The sequence below is a fragment of the Bos indicus genome, chromosome X (assembly GCF_029378745.1).
Source record: "Bos indicus isolate NIAB-ARS_2022 breed Sahiwal x Tharparkar chromosome X, NIAB-ARS_B.indTharparkar_mat_pri_1.0, whole genome shotgun sequence".
Taxonomy (NCBI): Eukaryota; Metazoa; Chordata; class Mammalia; order Artiodactyla; family Bovidae; genus Bos; species Bos indicus.
Genome location: NC_091789.1, coordinates 151,575,260 through 151,592,024, shown reverse-complemented (window position 1 = coordinate 151,592,024; position 16,765 = coordinate 151,575,260). Strand labels below are relative to the sequence as shown.

At 58.8% G+C, this 16,765-nt stretch overlaps 1 protein-coding gene across 1 annotated transcript; it reads left to right on the top strand.

The window, feature by feature from the left end:
- The first annotated feature begins 509 nt into the window (after positions 1-509).
- On the top strand, positions 510-11,851 carry SHOX (SHOX homeobox). Its single transcript, XM_070784579.1, has 5 exons — positions 510-792; positions 4,557-4,765; positions 8,758-8,815; positions 8,987-9,075; positions 11,605-11,851. Exons 1-5 carry the CDS (start codon positions 510-512, stop codon positions 11,848-11,850), a joined length of 885 nt encoding a protein of 294 aa, XP_070640680.1. The 3' UTR covers position 11,851.
- The last annotated feature ends 4,914 nt before the right edge of the window (positions 11,852-16,765 follow it).

Here is a 16,765-nt window from a genome sequence, read left to right as displayed (position 1 = left end):
GGACGTCTTCACCATCCCCAAAGTCCTCCTCGAGTTTCCTTTCCGCCGGCCATTGCGAGAACACGGATACCTGTTCGCGGCGCTGAGTCTTTGCGCCCCTGCGCGCGCGCGCTCTCTCTCCATATCCGTCTCTCTCTCTCCCTTCAAAAACGTGATCTTTACCGCTTCACACCAAGGTGCCACAGACGCCAAACAGTGATGAAATCAAAAGAAAACCAATTGCCGGACTGGAGGTGGGGGAGAGATAGCGCCTCCGCGTGCGCCCGCCGCCGAGCCGCGAGGTGTAATTGCTGCAGACAGAGAGCGTTGGGGGTTGGGCGCAGAGGTAGCCGCGTATAAATAGTGAGATCTCAAATTGAAAGGCATAAATAACAGCAGGAGGGACCTGCCTTCACACGGACGGTCCTCTCCGCGCGCGGGAGGCGTGCGGACCACAGCCCGGCTCCTCGCCAGCCCCGCGGACCCCCGCGGCCCCCCCCCCGTTCCCACCCCCACACCCCCAGGCAGCCATGGAAGAACTCACGGCTTTTGTATCCAAATCTTTTGACCAGAAAAGCAAAGACGGCAGCGGCGGCGGCAGCGGCGGCGGCGGCGGCGGCAAGAAAGAGTCCATCACGTACAGGGAAGTTTTGGAGAGCGGACTGGCGCGCTCGCGGGAGCTGGGGGTCTCGGAGTCCAACCTCCACGACATAACGGAGGCCGGCGGCCACTGCCCGGTGCATCTCTTTAAGGACCACGTGGACACCGAGAAGGACAAACTGAAGGAGTTCGGTTCGGGGAGGGCGGCGGAAGGTAAGCCGGGCCGGACGCAGGCTCCGGGAGGGGCCCGGAGCTTCCCGTGGCCACCGAGCCCGGCCGTCCGGCGTCTCGCTCTGCGCTGCGCGGAGGCCCCGGGGAGGGGGCGCCGCAAGGGGCTCTTCGTTTCGCCCCCAAAAAGCTGAACGTGACAGCCACGGCTCGGACGCAGAAGGGCCCCGGCCGCCACCCGTCGCCAGGCTTTTCATAAGAAAGAAACCGGCCGGAGAACCGAGGAGGCAGGGGCGGATGGAGGCCCTGGATCCGAGGGCGGGCAGCGGCCCGGGGTCCGCGCGCACCGCGTCCCCTGGGGGCTTTGGTATTGGGTGCCAGCGGGCCCTTTCCCCGGATGGAGAGCGAGCCGGGTGTTTGGGCTTACCAAGGCCGGTCGAGGGTAAGGCTGGCGGCCGCGCGCCCGTGTGCCCGCTGGGGTGTCTGTGTGTCCCGGGACGGGCCCCGGTGCTCTCTCCAGGCGCCAGTCGCCTGCCCGCTTCCCCCGCTAGAAATGGGCCGCGTGGGGGACCGCGCCGGCCGGCAGGCGTCGGCCCCTTCCTTCGCCTCTCAGCCCCGGGCCCTCGTAGGCAGAACTTTGCCTTGATGTTGGCTGCCGCGGGGCCCGTGAAATTAAAACCAGCCCTGTGCCCGCAGGTGGTCAGGGTCTGTGCGGGGCAGAAGGGCCCGGGGAGGCTCGGGAACCTCTCTCGCGCGCGCGCGCGGCGGCCCAGACCCCGGCCGTCAGGGCGCCAGCGGGCCCTCCTGCAGGACCCCCATCCTGCGGCTTTTCCTGATATCTCCGAGGCGTTTCGGCGCTGTCCTTGACTGCAGAGGCGGCCAGGAGGGGAGGCTTGTTTACAAGGGTTTTCTCAGCGGGGTCGAGATGGTCCCCACCGGGGGCCGATTTCCATGCAAACAGGGCAGCCGGCAGCTATAAATCAGAGGAATAAAACTGGCTGGTTTCTCAGCGGGGAGCGTTTGAAAGCGTCCGAAGGTCTATATTTCTCATGACAAAGCGAGGAGAAACAGAAGCTTGCCATATGGGGCGTGGGTCCCCGTGTCTTCCTCTTGCAGTGTTGAGAGGGGTCGGCATTGGCGACCCCTGGAAGCCCGTCGATCCCACACTTCGCTGGGGAAGTCCCCGGACGCGGGGCTTCAAGGCTGGCCCAGACTGCCTTTGGAAACCTTGACCTTAGCAGAGGCAGAAGGCTGGCGGAGGCTTAGTCCGGATAAGCCCCCGACCCCGTGAGAGTCCGCGCAGCCTGAGTTGGGATCGTCTTACCTCTGGGGCTAACCCCTTGGCGAGGCCTCACGCACCTGGCCCTATAATTCCTACAAAGACGGTGTGCTTTGATGGAGACGCGGTTGTCTGCCGGCCAGAGTCCTGGTCAGGGCCTACTTTTAATTTACAGCGCCTGGTGACTGACCTCCCGGACCCCTTCACGGCTTCCCCCATCCTCCTTAAAGGCTGAGTTCCCCCTCTGCCTGCCTCGGCTCACCCCTGGACAGTCAGGACAGAAAAACCCTGGCATTCGGCACCTGGAAAGAGGGCAGAGCACAATCGAGGCCTTTTTATTTTCTATTTTAAATAGACAGGAAGAGAAAGACAGGGCTGTAAAAAGTAGAAGCAAGAAAAATCGCAGTTGCCCCTTTCTTGTCTGGCTCTGCAGACCGCCCCCCGAGAAGGGCCGAGCCCCCCTGGCTGAATTGGCAGAATGGAGGGGTAGGAGACGCCTGGGGTGTGGAGAGACACGGAGGTGTTGAGCGCCCGGATCGTGTGGAACCGCTGAGCCTGTGGTTTCTGCAGAGCCTGCCCTGGGTTCTGCAGAACTTTCAAGGCCAGCTTCTCATTCTGGGGTCAAGTCCCTGGGGTTCAGGCTTAAGACACCTGCAGGTCGAGTCAAGGCGGGGCTACCTCTGGGAAAGGATATTTTTCCCTGTGGTGGAGAAGTAGGCAATCCTTGGAAAGGCATTTGTCTCAGGAGGTGAGAGGGCACTGGGTGCCCAGTACCCAGGAGCCTTGAGGAGAGATGTTTCAGGACTCCAGTGCTAGAGAGCATCTTAGGAACCCCCGCTGGGGGACAGGCTGGTTTCACTGATTTTCCCCTGGCCCCACGGAGAATTTGAGTCTTTCCCCCTTTGCAAGTCTTCGGGCTCACGGCTGAGGGCTTCTGCAGTGCTTCTGGACTCTTTTCAGAAGTTGTGGAAGCCCAGACTCTTTGGAGAGAGTTTACGGAAAGCCACTGTCTTCTCCTTGACCCAGAGGGGACATCTAATGAGGGCGTTGGGAGACCTCTCTGCCTGCACCCCCATAGCCCCTATGATCCGAGAAAAAAAACACAAGGGCTGCTGAAACGTTGTTCACTCTTTGCAATCTCATGGACTGCAGCATGCCAGGCCTTCCTGTCCATCACCATCTCCCCGAGTTTGGAGTTTGCTCAAACTCATGTCCATGGAGTCGGTGATGCCGTCCAAGCATCCCATCCTCTGTCGTCCCCTTCTCCTCCCGCCTTCAGTCTTTCAGCATTGGGTCTGTTGGCTTCCACCAACTCCACGACTGGGGAGCCAACTTTTATTTTCAGTCCTGAGTTTGGTGTGGGCCTGCATTTCCTGGAGGTGGAAAGGAGAGGCGTCTGGGTTTGAATCTGGTTGATCCTGACCTTACTGCCCCCTCCCCCAGCAAATACAGATGCTCCTGTAATTTTTGGACCGAAGAGAGTTTGCACTCCTGGCGTCCTGTTGGAGCCTGAGAATGTGTCCAAGAGTCGGAGGGGCAAAACAGGAAGTCAGGAACCTGTGTTCTTGGGGGAACCGCTAGACGCCTTCCTGTGTGCCTTAAGATATGGCTTTGCCTTCTTGGGGGGGCTTCCCTGGTGGCTCAGACAGTAAAGAATCCACCTGCAATGCCAGAGACCCGGATTTGATCCCTGGGTGGAGAAGATCCCCTGGAGGAAGGCATGGCAACCCACTCCAGTATTCTTGCCTGGAGAATCCCACGGACGGAGGAGCCTGGCGGCTCGCAAAGTCAGACAGGACTGAGCGACTGTTTTCTTTTCTTCTTTGCTTTGTTGATCAGAGGGAGATGAGGTCCGCCGATTGCCCAGCTCTGTGGTGACCTGGAGGAAGCTCTGGCCTGGCTGGAGCTGCCCCTGTCCTGCTGAGGTTGGTGGGGGGACAGGGGTTCTCCCTGGCCTGGACCCTTAGCCAGGCCTGCGCTCTCCCTGAGCTCTTCGCAGGAGCTCCCACCAGGGACCCCGTACTTGGGTGACTCTGCCTATGCGTGTTTGACTTAATAATATTTAACACCCCGTTCCCTTTCCAAAAAAAAAAGAGAGAGAGAGGAAAGGGTGTGTGTTAGGTTCTGTCAATATGTCAACAGAGGCCAAGTGGATAATTGAGGGAACTGTTCGGAGATTAGGCCAAGATACACCAGCCGGGCTGGGATTCGGAGTCGTTACAAAAGAGCGCGTCTTGCCTGCGAGTTTGCTTTATCGGCTCCACGCAGCTGTGCGTCGGGGCGCGTTGTCCGCCGAGGCCCCGCGCCCCGTGGGCGCACCCAGTGTTCGGCCACGTCGAGCCAAAGCTTCCCGGCGCGCGGCCTGTTCGCAGTGCGCGGGGCCGGTGTTCCCAGCACTCAGGTCCGGCGGGCCGGCCCCGGGGAGGCGGAGGCCGGCGGAGGGGCTTTGCGCGGCCCCCGGGGGGGCCTGGGGAGCTCGGGCAGGGGCGCGTGGGGGGGACCTCAGCGCTGTGCCCTCGGCCGCCCGTAGGTATCTACGACTGTAAGGACAAGCGCGACGACGTGAAGTCGGAGGACGAGGACGGGCAGACCAAGCTGAAGCAGCGGCGCAGCCGCACCAACTTCACGCTGGAGCAGCTCAACGAGCTGGAGCGGCTCTTCGACGAGACGCACTACCCCGACGCCTTCATGCGCGAGGAGCTCAGCCAACGCCTCGGGCTCTCCGAGGCGCGCGTGCAGGTGAGGCTCGCGGCCCCCGGAGCGCGCCCCCTCGGCCTTGGGGGCGCTTTCCAGGAGCGCGCGGAACCCCGGGGCTGGGGTGGGCGTTCGGAGGCTTCCCCGGGGCCTAGCTCGAGCCTTGCCTGGCACGCTCGCCCTTCTCGTCGAGCGCACAGGGTGGGTGACTGGGGGCGGGGGCTGGAGCTGGGCGTCCGGGGGCATCCCCGGGGTCTCGCGCGCGCCCTACCTGGCAGGCTCGCCCTCCGCATCTCGGTGACTGAGGCTCCTGCCCGCGCGGGGCCGGATTAGCCGGGGCGCCGGGCGGGGGCCGGGGAGGGGGCGCGCAGGGGCGGCGACGCGGGCGCATGGAATTGGTGATGTCCCCATCTGGCGAGCCACCGGCTGCGGGGGGTGGGGTGCGCCCGCACGTGCGCGGGGGAGGGGGCGCTCCCGGGTAGTTTTGTTGTCTTTTTTTTTTTTTTTAATCTCGGGTTGTTGTAAACGTGGAAGTGAAGCGGACGGCTTTATTGATGGGGGAGGGTGGTGGAGACCCCCTTCCTGACGGGCCCCCCCCTCTGCAGGCGCTGCCGACGGCCGGCCCTGCCAGTCCTGCTGGGCTTTTCCGTCGGCGTTGACGGTTCCGGGCAGGACAGCAGAGCCCGAGAGAAGGAAAAGAGGGTCACGGTCCCTGGGCTCCGGGGACTGGTTATTTAAATAAATGGAATTAATGCGGCCAACGGGGGGAGGGGACCGCGTGCAGCCGGGTCTTTGAAAGAACGGCTTTCTTGTAGCTGTAGGATCAACGTCTTTAAACACGACTGGGCTAAGATTGTACGCAGGAAACGAAAACACGGAACGGGTTTTAGAGACAGTGTTTTACAAAAGCTTTCATTTGGGGAGCGAGGGGGAAGGTGTTTGCATTCTGTGTCCTTCCCGTTTCCTCCCTGCCGCCGCGGTAACTGGGGTTTCTTAGGCGGGGATGCCGCAGTCCCCCAGCCTGTCCAGGACTCTCCGTGGCCTGACGCGGTGGTGCAGTCCGCGTCCCTGGGACCGCGGGCCGGCTGGCTCTGGGGACCTCGTCCCCGAGCCCATTTGTCCCGGCGTCTGTGGCCGAGGCGAGGAGGGGCGCGAGGCGGAGAGGGGGGGGACTCCTGGCCACCTTTCTCCGTCAAGATGGATGGGGCTGCCCTATATAAATTAATGAAAAGATTAAACTTTTGCTGAAGGGGACATCAACTTTTATGTCATTTCACAGCCTTTCTGCCCGGGATCTGTAATATCTCCCAGGCCTTGATGTACTGTTTCTATAAAAATAAATTACTTGTAATTTAATTCCACACTATTTCTTTCAGTAGTCTATTACTGAATAGCACCTTCGCAGGAGAGACCGAGTTGGCAGAAAATTGCTTCTTGGGTGGCTACAGATCTTGAGAAAAGCCCTGAAAAAAAAAAAAAAAAGGTTCAGGGGGCGGATCGGAGGTGGGAAAATGAAAAAAGTGAGGCACAGGCCTATTGATCCAGAGTTGGATTAAAATGTAACGATTGTAAATAATAATAAAAATAAACATGGGGATATAAGAAATGAAATAATTTCCGATTGGCCACGGGGAGAAGCATCTTGTAATAAAGAGAAGGCAGAAAGTGGTCATAAAAACCAATTAGTTAAAACTCGGACCCTGCTGTGCCGAAGCCAGGAAAGGGGGGCGGGGGAAGGTGAACTCAAAAAGGAAGAGACGAAAATGCGCTATATTTTAATCCTGAGTCTGAACTGTTGGGTAATCCTTTTCGGTACAGGCTGTCCTGTGTTGTTAGAGGATAGTGTTTCAATTTAGAGTGGAAATTTGCTGTAAATAAATTGAAGACCCTTTGGAAGCTGGTCCTTATTAACCTTTTATTTTTAGTGCTGTACTGGAAAACTCATATCACCCAGCTGTCAGGGTTATAATCGAAAGTTATGAGACCACGGTGAGGCGCGGGCGGTAATTTAATTACGACAAATATCTTTGGGTTTATGGCGCAGAGCTAAATTAAATGTCATTATTCACTGTCTGTAATGGAAATCAAAAGGAAATCAGATTACAGCATTTGTGAGAGAAATCAGCGAGTGATCCTTAATGAAGAAATAACTGTCTAAAGCAGTGTCGCGTGCTTTACTTAGCATATTCAGGACTAATTGGAATTGATCGTGAATCACCCCAAGACTGATTTATTATCGCCCAACGCAGCGGCTAATTCATCACTTTTATTCTCCGTAATCTTATTTTTTTTCTTCTTCCCCCGTGCTGAAGGGAAAGTGAGTTTTCTTTCTTAGATTTAAATAGGATTCTGTTTTCGAGGAAAAAATGCCCTTGGTGGTGGTGGGGGGGTGGTGGTGGTGCAGAATTTTCGCATCTGGCTCCAAATTTTCACATCCTTTGCTGAGGATGGCCGGGTACCGGACCCTAAGGAGAAGGCGGTGTCCAGGAAGGGTCGGAAACCGAGAGCGGTCCCAGTCCCCAGCTGAGTGCAAGGCAGCGGCGATTTGGGGCGGATCATGGGTAGGGAAGGAATCGGAGTGCAGGCTTTGGAAATGCAATCAGGATTTGTGAATCTCCACACATCTTGAGAAGAGGCACGGTTTTGGAAAATTCTTTTTGGAGCAACGGGGCATTCAAATTTGCCAGGCTCCTTGCAGCGTGGTGGGGTGAGCTTTCCTACGCTTGGTGGGGGAGAAGTCAGTTCTGTTAGGACAGGCGGGTCCTAGAGGTCAGCCTTGGATGGAAAACGGGCCCTTAAAAGAGGCTGCGAGGGAAAGTTCAGGTGTCCTAGAGTCCAGGCTGTGGGAGTTGAGGTTTCCTGGGCAGGCTGGGAGACGGGAGCGGCCCCGGGCCCTGAGCTTGGAGCATCACAGGGTCCCCGACTTCCCCTGAGAGGTGGGGCATGGTCCGAGTTATCCTGGAGCACCACAGAGGGGACAGGGTGAGAGAGGCTGGAGGGGGAGTTCTGGAGAAAGTCAGGAAGGAAAAAATCAAGTGCTGAGGAACCCAGATGGAGGGGAAGCCCTGGATTCCATCTGCATGGGCCTGTTTGGAGGAAGGGGGCAGTGAGTGTGGGGAGGACTGGATGGGGCATTGGGGGGGTGTGGGGCTTTACACCCCAATCTTGTCGTCAGGCCTCTGATACTCGTTTGCTTGGGTCTCAACACCCTTTCAGGAGACTCTGAGCCACTCCAGTTACATTTCCTGTACCTGAAATCCAGGGTCTGCATTTTGTGTGTGTGGGGGCTGGGGGGGGGGGGGTGGTGGTGTGTGCACCAGTCTTTGGGAATCAAGAATGGTCATGACTCTGGGATGTGTAGCTGGGACCCTCCAGGCTTCCAAGGAGGTGGGGCGGATGCCTTGGAGGACTTGGAGGTTCCTGGACCCCAGAGCTTGATTAGAGAGGAGGCTGGTCAGGAGGTGGAAGGTCAAGTTGGACCAGTGGCCTGATGGGCTGGAGTGGGGGCTGCCGGCACAAAACGCTGTAAGGTTCTCCACGGCCACCCAAGGACCTTCTTGGGCTTCCCTGGTGGCTCAGATGGTAAAGAATCCGCCTGCCAATGCAGGAGACCTGAGTTCGATGCCTGGGTGGGGAAGATCCCCTGGAGGAGGGCATGGCAACCCACTCCAGTATCCTTGCCTGGAGAATCCCAAGGACAGAGGAGCCTGGCGGGCTACAGTCCATGGGGTCACAGAGTCAGACAGGACTGAGCGACTAAGCACAGCAGAGAGGACCCCCTGCTCGCTTTCAGTCCTGGATGCTAAGGCTCTAGTCCCACTTAGCTGAGGACACATGTCAGCAGCTCCAGGTGCCCAGTTGCGCTGAGGCTAAGGAGACAGGGGCAGGGGAGGGAGGCCTTGAGGGGGCCCACAGACAGCTTTTTTTGTGGGGGGGGCCGGGAACCCCAAGGGCCTTGCACAGCCTCTGGCGTTGTCTGGAAAGCAGGCTTTGCCTGCGCTCACGATGGGGGTGCACGTGTGTCCGCTCCACCCCAGGTTTGGTTCCAGAACCGGAGAGCCAAATGCCGCAAGCAGGAGAACCAGATGCACAAAGGTGGGTGCTGGGCGGTGGGGGCGGGGGAAGGGGGAGGGCCGAGGATGGGGGTGGGGGCGGCGGGGAGGCTGCTGGGACGGTGAGGTGGGGGGAGGGCCGAGGGTGAGGGTGGGGGTGGGGGCGCGGGAGGCCACAGGGCGGAGGGTTCACTTCTCCTGTGCTCGCTCGCAGGCGTGATCCTGGGCACCGCCAGCCACCTGGACGCCTGCAGGGTGGCCCCCTACGTGAACATGGGTGCATTGAGGATGCCTTTCCAACAGGTAGCTCGGTTTTGTATTTTTACTTCTCCCCCCAGGGGAGCCGCCGCCTCCTCTAACCCGCCTGGGGGGAAGAAAGGGGAACCACTATTTCACAAGGGCGAGATTTATAAACCCATCGTGCTGCGCTGTGTGCATAGTCACACAATCCTGTCCGACTCTTTGCAACCCCATGGACTGCAGCACGCCAGGTCCGCTGTCCGTGGGATTTTTCCCAGGCAAGAACACTGGAGTGGGTTGTTGCCATGCCCTCTTCCAGGGGATCTTCCCCCGCCAGGAATCGAACCCGGGTCTCCTGCATTACAGGCGAATTCTTTACCACTGAGTCACCAGGGAAGCCCTTTTAACCCGTTGGTGCTTATTAACATCACGCTATAAAAAAAACTCTGGAGAGTTCTGTTTGAGAGACGACTAGAACAGAAAGACACATTTTTTTTTTTTTTTTTTTTTTTACGAAAGTCAGAGGGGAAAATAAAAAATGCTACCCACCCAGGAAGCGCCCACTCGCTCGGTGCCTGATCGGGGACGGAGGTGGTGTGTGTCCCATTCGTGCGTGAGGACATTTTTCTGCAGCCAGTCTGGCCTGTCTGCATCTCAGTGGGGCGGAGGGGGGAGTGATCCTTGCCCTTGCACCTCAAGAGTTGGGGGTGCGCGGAGGGGGGAGTCGAGCCCAGCTGCCAGCAGGGCAGGCAGTCCTGTGCAAGGAGGGGGGCAGGTGGGGACAGAGGCCCTCGGAGTCCAGGTGTTCCAGGGGCCGCCCCACCGCCCCTGGTCTGGAGCAGCCTCTGGTGGGCGGCGGGAGCAGCGTGGCGGGACCTGCGGGGGGAGCTGGGCTAGAGGGGGCGCCCCTGCTGCTGCGGGAGGGGGCGGGGCCCAGCGTGGGCGTGGGGGCATGCACGCTGGTGGGCGGGCGTGGGGGGACCCAGCGTGGGGGTGGGAGCCCCAGCGTTGGGGGGGAGCGTGCACGCTGGTGGGCGGGCGTCAGGGGGATGGGGGCCCAGCGTGGGGGCGGGGGCCTGCACGCTGTGGGGGGTGGGGGGAGGGGCCCAGGGGGGTCCGGCATGGCGCGGCGGCGGCCCAGCATGGGGGGCGGGAGCGTGCACGCTGGGGGTTGTCTCTGCGCCTGTGGGTGCTGAGGGCCGCGAGGTCTGAGGGTCTGACCTGGCCTGCAGGGCTGTCTAGGCGTGACAGCGTGGGGGGCCGTCTCGCCATGGAGGATCGTTTAGGGGTGACACTGTGGTTTCGGCTGGGAACTCCCGTGGGGCTGAAGGCAGGGAGGGAGTCCGGGGAAGGGTCGGCACCCTGCTCCCTCGGACCCCGCCCCCAACCTCCAGGGCGGGGCCCCTCGCCCCCCAGCATCCCTGCCCAGGCCTGTGACGGCTATTACAGGGGCCAATGCCCAGGCGTGGGGTCAGCGTTGGGCCCTCTGAAATGAGACCACTGGGAGCTCAAAGACTTGGCTGTGCTCTTTTTGGAAGTGGGTGGTCACTTCCTCCTCCTGACCCAGGGATCGAACCCTGGTCTCCTGCACTACAGGCAGATTCTTTACCATCTGAGCCACCAGGGAAGCCCATATAAGTTGGAACTTTGCTCTGCATTTTTTACAAAATGCTGTGGCTCAGACGGTAAACCGTCTTTTGGAAGATTCCCAGACTCTGGCCCATGGGAAGGGGGCTGTGTATGTGTGTGGGCCGCGGAGCGGGGTGGTGGGAGTGGTGGAGGCCTGAGCTATAGGCAGGACCCTGAGTCCAGGGGCGTGTCAGACCATCAGCTGAGGGTGGGGAGAGGAGGGGGTACCAGGTGTAGACACCCGGATGCTGAGGTGGGCCCGGGGATCTGTGCAGATCCCCCAGCTCCTTGGGGGTGGGAAAGCCCCCCTCCCCAAAACAGCCAGTGACTCCCATCCAGACATCAGGTGTCCAGAGAACAATGGGTGGTGGTCCCCTGGTGGGGGGGGATGGTCCCCTAGTCTGGGGGGGTGGTCCTCCTGGCAGGACAGGCAACGACCCCCATCTGGACAGTGGGTGTCCAGAGGACAGTGGGTAGTGGTCTGCTGGTGGTGGTGGGGGGGGTGATCCCCTGGTGGGGTGGTGGTTCTCTGGTCTGGGGGGGTTTCCTCGGGTCAGGAAAGCACCCCTTAGAACAGGCAATGACCTCCATCCCGACACCGGGTGTCCACAGGACAGTTGGGTGGTGTTCCCCTTGTCTGGGGGGGTGTCCTCGAGGCAGGAAAGCACCCCTTAGAACAGGCAATGACCTTCATCCAGACACCGTGTGTCCACAGGACAGTTGGGTGGTGGTCCCCTGGTGGGTGGTCCCTTGGTTAGGGGTGGTGCCCTGGTCTAGGGAGGGGTCCTCGGGGCAGGAAAGCGCCCCCCCCCCCCCCCCCCCCGCCCAGAACACGCAGTGACTCCTATCCGGACACACCGGGTGTCCGGAGGACCGTGGGAGGTGGTCCCCTGGTTTGGGGGGTCCTCGGTGCGGGAGAGCGCTCCCCCCACGAGTCCTGACTGTGCGGCTCTCCCACCCCAGGTTCAGGCACAGCTACAGCTGGAAGGCGTGGCGCACGCGCACCCGCACCTCCACCCGCACCTGGCGGCACACGCGCCCTACCTGATGTTCCCGCCGCCGCCCTTCGGGCTGCCCATCGCCTCCCTGGCCGAGTCGGCCTCGGCTGCCGCCGTCGTGGCCGCCGCGGCGAAGAGCAACAGCAAAAACTCCAGTATCGCCGACCTAAGGCTGAAGGCGCGCAAGCACGCGGAGGCCCTGGGGCTCTGACCCGCCGGCCTGCCGCCCCGCGCGCGCCCCGGGCCCCGCCACCCCGTGCATCCCTCCGTCCGTCAGTCCGTCCGTCCGCGGCGTCCTGCACTCTACCCCTCCGCTCCCCGCACCGCCCCCCACTCTCCGCCTCGCCGGGCCGCACGGACACCTCGGAGCCAGGGAGCAGCGAACTCCCCGCGCCGGGGCCGCCCTGGGAGATCCCTCTCCACCCCCTGCAGGCCTCGGGAGGGGACATCGGGGAGCGCACGGCACCTCCAGGACCTCGCGGAGACCGTCGCGGGGGCGGGAAGAGCGAGCAGGGGACGGTTGGACCACCCCAACTCGGCGCCCTCTTCGGGCGGTCCGTGCGTCCTGGGACGACCCTCGGCCACTTGGAGCTGCCCTGCGACCTCTCCTGCGGCTGCCAGTTCCCACCCTGTGCATGCGGCCTGCGCCACGCGCCTTTCCAAGATCTCAGTCTAGGAAACAGGAAAAAAAAAAAAGGTCTGGGGCTGGTCTCCTCTGAAGATGCCAACGCTTGGATGCGCGCGGTTTTATTCACTGCCATGGACGGAAAAGTTTCATCCGAGGAGCTACGGGACGCGCCCCCTCCCGCCCCCCACCAACCCCAGTGTGGATTTCAGTGTGGACTCGGGCATCCGGAAGCAGGGACTCCCTCCTGGGCCGGCCCGCGCACCCACCGCCCCCTACCCTTCGCCTGGAAGGTAGCAATAACGAAGCGCATTTGACACGGCCTGGCCAAGGTGATGCTGGTCACCGGGGACCTCAGGGTGTCACGTTGGGACCGACCCGGGGAGGGCCGGCGGCCTGAGCGCCCCCTGTCGTCCTGCCCGCGTTTGGCCCCGGCGCACCAGATTCAGGATTCCTTGGGCCGCACAACAGGCGACTTGATAACTTTCCCCCCGTCTTTTCGAGTCCCCCTCGAATGGACACTGGCTGTTCTGCAGAATTCAGATGCGGAAAGGACTTGCAATCTGGACAGAGGGGCACGGTGGTTTAAGGTATAATAATAATAACTGATGAAGCATCCACGCTAGGGACATGCAATGACGTGCAGGAAAGTGCAATATTGTAAATATTATAGATTTAAAAAAAAAGAAAGCTGTCCACTCTTGACCCTATCAGCTCCGGACTTTGAAGGGCATTACCTCCGCGCCCCCCACCACCACCTCTGCATGCTGCGGGGCCCAGTGCCAGGAAGACCGGGGTAGGAGGGGAGTGCTTGCCGGTGGTGGAAGTGAGTTGGGTGTGGCTTGAGATGAGAACCAGGATGGGGGTGGGGGGTGGGGGCGGGGGAGGGGCTGAGGGACGCCTCCTCCAGGCAGGCAGTTTTACGAGAATTTTTTTTTTTTTTTTAAGGTGTGGGGCTTCCCTGGTGGCTCAGTTGGTAAAGAATCTGCCTGCCAGTGCAGGAGACCCAGGTTCGATCCCTGGGTCGGGAAGATCCCCTGGAGGAGGGCATGGCAACCTACTCCAGTATTCTTGCCTGCAGAATCCCTTGGACAGAGGAGCCTGGCGGGGCTACAGTCCACGGGGTTGTGCAGAGTCCGAGATGACAGTGTGACTTTCACTTTCTTTCACTTTTCTAGGGGTAGCCAGGTCTACCTTTCTTTTCTTCCTTTTTTTCCCCTCTTGTCCACGGGTTTCCCCTCCCCGCTTGTTGTGTGAACATCAGACAGCTCTGTGTCTTAGCAACAGGTCAAGGGCGGTGGGGCAGAGTCGCTTGACACCATGTACCCAAAGCGTTGAGGTTCCCAGGTTGAGTTGGGGCGATGGGCTTTGCACATGCTGTGTGAGGTTGGGTTGAGGAGAGTGTGGTGGTGGCTGGGCACCCTTGCTGGGCTTGTCTACCTCGAAAATGTGCATTTCTGTCTTTTTTTTTTTTTTTGGTCTGTTTGTTTGCCTTATTCAACCCAGGCGTGCCCAGACAGAACTTGCTACCTAGGTCCCCAAAGCCCAGCCGGTCCACTTTCTAAGCCAGCTTAACAGCTTTTCGGTCTTGCTGACTGTTTTCCCTTACTCCTCCATTTGGGTACATTTCTGTAAGAAAAAAAATTTTTCCCCTTCCATGTAAGGGAATACATTCTACCTTTGCACTGACCTGAAATGTAGACTCATTTACAACATCTGAAACTCTTTTAATCAAAAGGCCCCTTCAACATCGTATTTTTTTTTTCTAATTTTGAAATTTCAACTAAAGCTCTGAGATGATGAAGAGAGAGATGGGGTAAAAAAAAAAATTGCATATTTTTAAATCACTTGCAAGCCTCACTCCCAGCATTCATGGCAGTATGGAGCTTGCCTTGTATGTGCAGATCTCCTGAAAGGTTGTAATTTTTTTTTTTTTTAAGTCCTCTCCATGGGATTTTTCCAGCAAGAATACTGGAGTGGCTTGTCATGTCCTTTTCCAGGAGATCTTCCTGACCCAGGGATTGAACCTGGGTCTCCTGCATGGCAGGCGATTTCTTTAACAATTGAGCCACCAAGAAAGCCCATATAAGTTGCAACTTTGCTTTACGTTGTTTAGAAAATGCCATGGCTCAGATGGTAAAGAATCTGCCTGCAATACAGGAAACCCAGGTTCACTTCCTGGGTTGGGAAGATCCCCTGGAGGAGGGCATGGCAGCCCACTCCAGTATTCTTGCCTGGAGAATCCCATGGACAGAGGAGCCTGGCGGGATACCGTCCATGGGGTCCCAAAGAGTGGGACACGCCTAAGCAACTGACACTTTCAAATGAGCCGCGTTTGTCCTAGAATCGAAGGCAAAGGTTGGAGGTGAAATGTGTCCGTGCGATTTTTTCTCTTTTTTGGAGGTTTTTATGCATGCACTGTGGTGAAACGCTGACTCCCCACACATGAGGTCTGGTCTGGCAGAAGCTGAAGTTTTAAAACAGAGCTGCCCGCTGGGAGGCTGGGAGGCCTGCTGGATGGGGGTGTCATCTCGTCCTTGTCTTTCGCTTAAATGGGGTGAGCCGGGGGCATCCCTCCTGGATGGGGGGCCCCTCATAACTGAACAGAGCCTGAGCTGTTTAAGGGGGTGGGGGGCTGTGAGAGGAGCTGACATGGCTTCTCTCTGGGCAGGAAGAAAGTCGGGGGATGGCGGATGACTGTTCAGGGCACCCAAGGTGGACGGCGGCTCCTGGCCTCCTGTGTCTCCCAGAAATTCCAGGACAGAAGCGAGCTAGGAGTCCCAGTCGTGGTCAGTTCTGCCCAGCCCAGATGTGGTCTCTGCTTTCTCTCTGTCCAGCAGTCGGCAGGGTGTGCTGCGGTGGGCAGATGCTCTGTGTAGGTCCTGGTGTCGCGGGACAGTTTCTGGACCATCCTGGTCTCTTCCCAGCGGCCGCAGAACAGAACATGTACCCAGATGGACGTAGTTTGGCTGTTCTCCGTGTTTTCTGAGTAAAGACAAGACCCCCTTCTCAAAGTCCTTCACGGCCACTTCCAGAGGGAGCAGACCAAGTGCGAAATTGCTTAGAAAGCAAAGTGGACAGGTCTCCTCCGCACAGCACTGGACGTGGGGTTTTTGGTTGTGAAAGCCACGTGCAGGTGGGCCCGAGTGTGCAAACGTGCTACCACACCTCTGCAGTGCAGAGCCCACGGGCTGCACGGCTGTGTTCTCCAGGACGGGCCCCAGTCCACAGAACCGGTTTCGTTTCCTGAGACTCTGGTCGGAGAGGTCTTTCTCAATGGAGACTCCTGGTTTAGCAAAAACTCTTGTTCTTCTCAGCTGGGTTGTTCGGGTTCCATGTCTTTCTTACAGACTCGCTCTTTTTTTTTTTCCTTCTGTTGTGAGGCTGGGAAACTTGGAATTTTATCTCAACTGGGACTTGGTTGCATTGATGGGTCTTAGCATCAGATGTTGGGCTTCTCTGGTGGCTCAGATGGTAAAGGATCTGCTTGCAATGCGGGAGACCCAGGTTTGATCTCTGCGTCGGGAAGATCCCCTGGAGAAGGACATGGCAACCCACTCCAGTATTCCTGCCTGGAGAATTTCCATGGACAGAGGAGCCTGGCGGGCTACAGTCCACGGGGCCGCAAGGAGTTGGATGCGTGCAAACCACTGAGACTTTCACTTTCGCCGCACGTAGCTGAGGTGATGAAGTGTCTGACTTGGAGTTTTGCTCGCTCGGCAGAGAGGTGCAGAGATCCCACCGGTGGCTCGTTTCTGGAGGGGTCACGGAGGTCATTTTGCTGTGGTGTTTTACAGGGTGACTTTGTTCCCCATGACCGAGGCCGAGTCCAGGCTGGGTGAGGTTGCGGTACAGGCTAGCCGCAGAGCCACGCGTGTGTTTTCAACCTTTGCAGAGTCGCGCGTGCGTGACATCCCCCACCTGGGGAGAGGCTCTTCAGAAGAGCTTCACATGTCTCCAGGGGGTGCAGGGACCCCCCGCCCACCTTGCTCCCATCAGAGTTGGGACCCCTGACCAGCTGCCCCTGACTGCAGGCACTCGTGTGATCGGCCGTGAACTTTGTTCACAGTGGGGCCATCTGGACTCTGAAATGGGAAGGGGTTGGTGTCTAAGCTCACGGCCACCCCCGCCCTGCTGGTAACTCCCCCAGCCCAGTGTTCCCACTGGTGGGTTTCACTGTTAATGCTCCCCCAAGTCAACGGGGGACCCCAAGCCCTGAGTCCCAGCGTCGCTTACAGAAAAGCCGACTTCCATGACAAACATACGTTTGAGGCACTTTGCTCTTTCTTTTTTTCTCCCCCCACCCCAAGTTTGGGAGGTTGGGTTGGCGGAGGGGTTATCCGTGGACAAGCTCGACATTAGAAAAAGGAAAAAAAAAAAAAAAACTGGTGCCTAATTTATTAAAAATTAGCTTAGGAATATGCTGACTTTTCAATACACGTGAACACGATGCAATTTATAAATGTTTTATTGAAATCTGATATTTAACGAGAAAGCGGTT

What these genes read in the sequence shown, in the direction of transcription:
- SHOX (XM_070784579.1), top strand. Translation starts at nt 510, where the DNA reads ATGGAAGAACTCACGGCTTTTGTATCCAAATCTTTTGACCAGAAAAGC. An exon ending in TTCGGGGAGGGCGGCGGAAG is followed by an intron (nt 793 to 4,556) that starts GTAAGCCGGGCC and finishes GGCCGCCCGTAG; the next exon opens with GTATCTACGACTGTAAGGAC. An exon ending in TCTCCGAGGCGCGCGTGCAG is followed by an intron (nt 4,766 to 8,757) that starts GTGAGGCTCGCG and finishes GCTCCACCCCAG; the next exon opens with GTTTGGTTCCAGAACCGGAG.